The sequence below is a fragment of the Tarenaya hassleriana genome, unplaced genomic scaffold (genome assembly GCF_000463585.1).
Source record: "Tarenaya hassleriana unplaced genomic scaffold, ASM46358v1 Cleome1, whole genome shotgun sequence".
Lineage (NCBI taxonomy): Eukaryota > Viridiplantae > Streptophyta > Magnoliopsida > Brassicales > Cleomaceae > Tarenaya > Tarenaya hassleriana.
In genome coordinates, this window is record NW_010960187.1 from 9,910,766 (window position 1) to 9,917,647 (window position 6,882).

Below are 6,882 nucleotides of genomic sequence, written 5' to 3' on the forward strand. Positions count from 1 at the left end.
ACTCTTTCTTTGTTAGCGAATACTAAAATCGGACAACCCTTCTATGTGAAAACAATCATCATCTATTGTTTTTGTTGCGTAGATGGAAAATGATAAACACGAGGATCTGTTTCTTAGTTTAAACTCTGTTCTGTTTCTTTCAGGGGGTGCAAGTGGATAGAATGGAAACTGATCCTCCTGCTCAGGACGATTTTTCACTCGCTTCTAAGCAAGACCAAGAGAGTCAGGAATTTCGTGCAATGCTACACCGAGAAAGGCATCTGTCCGGTCTGACAGAGCAAGCTCTGAAGAAATGTCAACCGCTGATTATATGCAATCTAATGCACGATAAAACACCATTCTTAACTGCTAAAGAGGTGGACGGGCCACAAAAAACGGAACAGATTTGTCTGCAAGCTCTTGCCACGAAGCCATTCCCGGGGTCTCCACTCATCGAGATAATGATTAACAACACAGAAGGCGAGGATCAAGAAGTCGGTAACTCCCCTTGTAGTTACAGCACTCCTCCATCCAGTTCAAATGCAAAACCCATGCTGGACTTAGATTTGCTCGCAGTTGTAAGTGAATTCTACGGGATTTTCTCAACTACCCATTTCAACATCATTGAAGAATGGATTGAATCCAAGTGAATTCAGAAATCTTTGTTTGGTTTTAAAGTTCTAACATCAACTCTTTTTGCTCTCAGGTTTCGATAATCCAATCATGCTCTCAGGGAATAAATAAGGTGGTCGAAGCACTGCAGCAAAAGTTCTCCGATGTCTCAAAGACCCAGTTGAGAAATAAAGTGAGGGAAATATCGGATTTTGAGGATAACCGATGGCAGGTGAGTTGTTAAGTTTCGTATATGATCGGTCTGTCTTTACTATTACCCGTGTTTGGTGTCTGAAAACTTAATCGAACCATCATCAAATGAAGGTCGTATAAACTCCGAGTGAGTTAAACCGAGATAGATTTCGGGATTAATTGAACTATAACACGGCACCCTCAAGTCTTTTTCGGCATTCTTGTGCGAAAAACAGACCAAAATGTTTTTCCAGTACTTTCTGACAGAAGATTGATTCTGGTGCAGGTGAAGAAAGAGATATTGGCAAAGCTGGGATTAACGCCATCGCCAGACAACAAGAGTGTGAAGAGGATGAAGACAATATCATCTTTCTTCTCAAAACGTTGTTTGCCTCCATCATCTCTGAAGCCAAATGGACTCGAGAATGAAAACAACAACTACTAGTCTTCTCTCGTTGCATCTCTTCTTCGTTTTTTTGTACATGGGCTGTTGCTAATCTTCCGAAAATGATATCTTTTGTAATGACAGCAACTCAAAAGCCCTATGCTTGGCTTTTATTGAATAGATAAAGATACAGTAACATTTCAAGATCTTGGCTCCTCTTGTATAACACCCCGCTTCATAACAAGCATAAAAGCAAACGCATACACCAAGTATGAACAAGCAGCTGGCAACATGAGGTATGCCTCTCAATGAATAAGCAGCAGACGAAATCACGAAAACCGCAAAATCAAATAGCGAGAGTTCGAATCTCAAAACTTGATCTGAAGCGGATAAGACGGAAAATCCTTCAGGTCTTCTTCATTTTGCCGTCTCTGCACAACTTTAACATCGTCGTCATCATCAGTCTCTTCCAAATAAGCGTTGTACTTCAACAAGAAAGCGAGCACGAGAACCGCCCACTCCACGCAGAAGATCAGACAGCACAATCCCCCCGCCAGCTTCAGAATCACCGACCCATCGTCCTCTCGGACGTACGATTTGAGGGTCCGGAGAAAATCGCCTGTTCTGGTGAACACCAAAACCGAGACCGACCCTTGGAAGATGGCGGCCAGAACCGTCGATACCATGTGGACACCGTACCATACGTCGCCGATCGCAGCGGCTGCTGCGACTGCGTTACAGCCGGAGACAGCGGTGGAGATTGTGATGACGTGGAGGAGGATGAGGGAGAGGCCGGCGAGTGAAGGGAAGAGGCGGAGAGAGAGAGTGAGGAATATACAACTTGAAGATGAGCACAGTAGTATGTAATTGCACAAGAGGAATATGTTGTGCGTGTTACCCTGTGATTTTGAGATTCCCATCTTGGATTTCGGGTTTTGGAATGAGGTTTTGATGAAATTGAAATTGGGTAGAGAATTTTTTTTAAAATCTTTGGGATTAGGGTTTGGAAGATTTGGGTCTGGATTTTGGGATTAGGGTTTATTTATAGAAGTTGTGATGGGGGAGATTTGGTGGGACGACTAACGTTCATATTTTTTTTAAAATAAAATATGACCGTTGTGATAGAATATCGAATGCTTTAGAGAGAGGCAAACGTGACAACGGCTAGATACCACCGGTATCATTTATATAAATAATGTTTGTGGTCCATATGAAGGCCTGGTTACTGTTTAATACTTTATTTTAAAAAAAAAACACTTAATTAATACACATGCGCACCACACACTTGATATTATTAGGTAAAAAATTATTTTTGCTTCTTTTTTCTTATTTATTTACATGAATTACTTGATTTTTATTAATGATTTTTTTTTTTAAAGTTTTGGGTTATCTTGCAATGCGCAATGTTTCATATAGTTTTTTTTTTTATTTGGTAACTAATGTTTCATACAGTTAGTAGACCTGGATACGCATAGTAAAGGAAATATATATATATATTTTTAATTATTTGATTAACTAATTAGACTACAATTTACAACGTTGGAATTGGGTGTTGTTCTCTATTATTATAAAGTGCTAGAAGATGATACTTGTATTGTAACTTTTAAAATAAATTGAAGTTATTGGGCACACGATTTTTCCTTGAAAATTTTAGATATTAAAGTAATTCTTCGGGTATCCGAATTTCTATTCCTCCACGGACAAAATCCCACGAACTCGGGACTGGATTATCCGGCCGAAAAAGTCGAGAAAGAAAAAGGATACACCGAAAAATTCGGATACCCGATCCATATCAACGCCGGACGCAACTCCGCCGCCAAAAACAAGAACGGTAATGCCAACTGTCTTTGGAACATCTACCGATCATCAGATTTGGTACAACATTATGATACCTCAAAAGTTGTTATACAGCAAACTTAAAGCTCAACAAGATGTATAAATATTATCTAACCATTATTAGCTTGATTTTCGTTCAATCCTTTTTGCCCTTGCTCTCTTCATCACCTCTCAGAAACTTCATGAACCAATAGGCCGAAGATTTCGGATGCCGGGTTAAACCGTTCTTGTAATCAACATATACCAAACCGAACCGTTTGGTATACCCTTGAGCCCACTCGAAGTTGTCCAACAACGACCACGCGAAATATCCCCTCACATCTACTCCATCTCTGCGTCAATTTACACCAAGTTAAAACACTGTAAGCATTATGCACATACACACATATATACATACACATGCATACATATATATCTAAACCCCAAACATTATGCGTCTCGTTGAATCTTAAGTAGAGTTCGTGTCTGAAGGAAGAGTGGAAAGAAGAATGAAAAAAAGAGTGGGCATTAGAGAGTTTTTGACTAACTTGACTGCCTGGGCGACATTTGCGAGGTAACTCTTGAAATATGCAACTCTACGTTTGTCGTCGAGCATCTCGTGGAGAGGGGCGGCCCCGTCATCCTCGTCATCCATACCTGCCACATCACCAACCACATCATATCAATATAGAAGGTTGTATAACAGCTAAGCCCGAGCGAAATTCCAACTTCGCTGCAGAGCAACAGTTTGAAGCAAGGTGAAGCGGAAAAAAGAATACCGTTCTCAGTAATAAATATCGGAGGGTTGTTGTACGTTTGCTTTATGTAATTCAGAGTCTTCCGGATTCCCCAAGGAACAACGTAAAGCCAATCTGAGGCTGCCTGTAATTTTGACATATATGGTTCGGTTATTACACTATTCGATCGTTTTGCCATGCAATGCAATCGGCCAGGAGAACGTGTATAAAGATAAAGCTTGAATGTGCAGAAAGCCAGAGCAGAGAGTTTCTCACCCTCTCGCCTATCGGCTCTCCACTCTCCCATGCAACTGAGAAGAAGAAGAGATTTAGCCAAACGCAAGAAAGATCAAAGTGAAAAAAGAAAAAGAAAAAAAGAGAGAGACTGAGTGTTTGTGTTAGTTACCCATCCTCTGCGTTTCTTGTGCTTTATATAACTCGCTTTCCGCTTGTATGTTCGGGAGATGAGCAATTAACCTTGAAGTGTAGTGATTAAGACCGATGAAGTCCCACGAGTTTTGAAGCATAAACTCCTTTTCTTCCGGCGAGAATGTAGGAAGACGATCTCCGACATTCTGGCGCATACTCGCGGGATAATCTCCACGGTACAAAGGATCTAGGAACCTGTAAAGAGTATTCGACTTTGCTTTAGAAAAATTGGCATATTTTCAAGCCTGCAAATTATATGTTGCATAAGAATTAAGCAAAAATTAGAAGTATATACCATCCGAGCTGAAAATCGATGCGCCTAGCTGCGGCGATCTTGTCTTCCATTTTATCGGAATTAGCCTCTGCCCATTCACAATCAACCGACAAACCAATTTGACCCCCTTGCTTTTCCTGCGAAAAATGCAAATAAACCACAAAGCACACCCGTAAAAATCCATGCTTCTTTATTGACGGGAATAGATACATCCCAAAGACAGCATGATAGGTTCCAAAGGGAAGAGTAAATACTACAACAGGTAATACAAGATGCAGTTAACAGAGAATGACCCAAGTCAGATGTTGTTGAAATCCTAAAACGAGAGATGACGACATGCAAGCAAGGAATAGAACAAATATCACCAAAGTTTACAGAGCTGAACTGATGCAGATCTATTGAAAAATAACTTCAGGTATAAGAACTGTTCTGATTAATCCTATTTTATTTTAGTTGGGTTGCATGCCACATATATTTCATCATCGATAGAACACGAAAATTCGTGAAGAAAGTAAAGAAGGCGAGGGGAAAAAAAGAAAACCAGGCACTTAGAAAACATTGATTACCCGAGACACTCGAACAAACATGCATGCATCACGGAGAAATGATTATACCTTGTATTTGCTTCTGTATACTGAAACAGCAGTAGCATGAGCTAGGACCTGATGATGTGAGACCAAATATGGTTCAATTGATGAATTTGTGTTTCTTCCGGGAGCGAATATCCCGACATCGTGCCCATTAATCGAGGTCTGGAGAGGCTCATTAAGTGTGATCCAATGCTTCACTCTATCACCAAAATTAGCAAAGCATGCATCTGCATACAGGCCAAAGTAGTCTCTGCATTTTACGAACATCGATTTAGTGTCAATCAAATAATCAAGACATAGTTCCACGTCTGAGGCATGTGTTTTTTTATCACGTTGCAAACTAAACTTAGGAAGCAGGGAAGAGCTCATAGGAACAGTAAGAGGTTAGAGATTTTTCATGCTTGGAAGAGTTGCCAATCTGGATAATTGACACTTGCATCGGAACCTTCTACATAGATGGAGTTATGATATCACAAAATTTTGTTGAGTTAATGTTGATAATAGGTGATTTTTCACTCAATCGACAGCAGTCTAATTCACATCTGAACATGGATCGGACCAAACAACAGTACTTATAAAAGTGGAGGCTATTTGCAGAATCTATTAAGAAGTTAGACTGAAGTAGTGTCCGATAAATTTTACTACTTACACAATTTTCCTATTTGTCCACCCTCCCATTGATTCCTGGAGATGCAAGGGAAGATCCCAGTGGTACAGAGTCGCAAACGGTTTAATACCTACAAAAGAAATTATCCCTCATAAAATATCATCCCCGTGAAAAGGAAAAAGATCATTGCAGGTCAAGGCATACCTTTCTCCAGAAGTGTGTCGATAATATTATTGTAGAAAGCAACTCCTTCTTCATTGACATCAGTTCCCAAGCCATCTAGAGGAAAATATGAAATGAATTAACAATATAACACCTATAAATAATTCACGATGTCTTGCAGCCAAACAGGACAACAAACCATGCTCGGAGAGTATCAATACTCGAAAAAGAACATAAGAGAAATTCATTCTCATGGTTCCCTCTGACTCTGGATGTTCTGGGAAAGAATGTCCCAGCATTTTAAAGACAGAGAAACCACAAAATGCCCTCTCGAGTCTCAACATTAAATACATTTTAAATCGTACTGCTACTGCATTTTACTAAACACTGGAGGGCACTCAAAAGGGCAAAAAAAGGAAAGAAAAGACTAAAAAGTTTGTGACAGATGAAGATTTAACCAGTTCATCGATCAACTGTGCCTTATACGCAATGCTGTAAATGAGTAGAATATCTTAACAGTCACGGCCATCGGAAATTATGCAAATAATAACAGCAAATATATGTAAGCATATCCAAATAGTACAACTATTCTTCACCTTCCATATCTCATCATAGGACTAAATGTCTCGTCGCTGAAGCCATCTATCAACACACACACAAAAAAAAAAAGAACAAGCAGAATCTACTGAAACCAACATCTACCAAACATGGATGCACGAAAACGAGAATGGAAACAAGACTGCATCAAATCCGTTATTCAATCAAATTTATGAGAGTTAGAAATGAATTAACAAAAGAACCAATGCTTAAACGACAATCTTGGACCTATGACAAACATACCAGGGAAAATGCGGGACCATGATATGGAAAATCTGTAAGCGCTGAATCCTAATTTTGCTAAAAGCTCAATGTCTTCCTGAAAATTATCCAAGTGGGAATATTATCAATTAGTGATACTGAACCAAATGAAATCTCTGTACCCTTGTAGAAATGCTTTACTCCTTCAAACTTTCATATAAATGCATAAGATAGAGAAAAAAATGACAGGGTTTGGACCTTTTATCTGTGATAGTGATCTACAGCTACGTCGCCATTGCTTC

General features: G+C 39.5%; 3 protein-coding genes across 3 annotated transcripts in view; 1 reads left to right on the plus strand and 2 right to left on the minus strand.

The window, feature by feature from the left end:
- Window positions 1-1,372, plus strand: part of LOC104822010 (chromatin assembly factor 1 subunit FAS1-like) — a 5,423-nt gene extending 4,051 nt beyond the window's left edge. The window contains exons 9-11 of the mRNA XM_010553083.2: window positions 144-557; window positions 686-823; window positions 1,070-1,372. Of these exons, the coding sequence (XP_010551385.1) occupies window positions 144-557; window positions 686-823; window positions 1,070-1,228 (711 nt within the window). The 3' untranslated portion in view covers window positions 1,229-1,372. The remainder of the gene's footprint in view (window positions 1-143; window positions 558-685; window positions 824-1,069) is intronic.
- Window positions 1,307-2,195, minus strand: LOC104822001. Its single transcript, XM_010553071.1, has one exon. It carries the CDS (start codon window positions 2,086-2,088, stop codon window positions 1,537-1,539), a length of 552 nt encoding a protein of 183 aa, XP_010551373.1. The 5' UTR covers window positions 2,089-2,195; the 3' UTR covers window positions 1,307-1,536.
- Window positions 2,196-2,914: 719 nt separating this feature from the next.
- Window positions 2,915-6,882, minus strand: part of LOC104822021 (beta-glucosidase 42) — a 5,169-nt gene continuing 1,201 nt past the window's right edge. Inside the window, 11 exon segments of the mRNA XM_010553095.1 lie at window positions 2,915-3,336; window positions 3,532-3,640; window positions 3,763-3,865; window positions 3,997-4,031; window positions 4,127-4,344; window positions 4,445-4,560; window positions 5,038-5,263; window positions 5,663-5,750; window positions 5,825-5,899; window positions 6,623-6,698; window positions 6,839-6,878. Coding sequence (XP_010551397.1) covers window positions 3,141-3,336; window positions 3,532-3,640; window positions 3,763-3,865; window positions 3,997-4,031; window positions 4,127-4,344; window positions 4,445-4,560; window positions 5,038-5,263; window positions 5,663-5,750; window positions 5,825-5,899; window positions 6,623-6,698; window positions 6,839-6,878 — 1,282 coding nt within the window. The 3' untranslated portion in view covers window positions 2,915-3,140.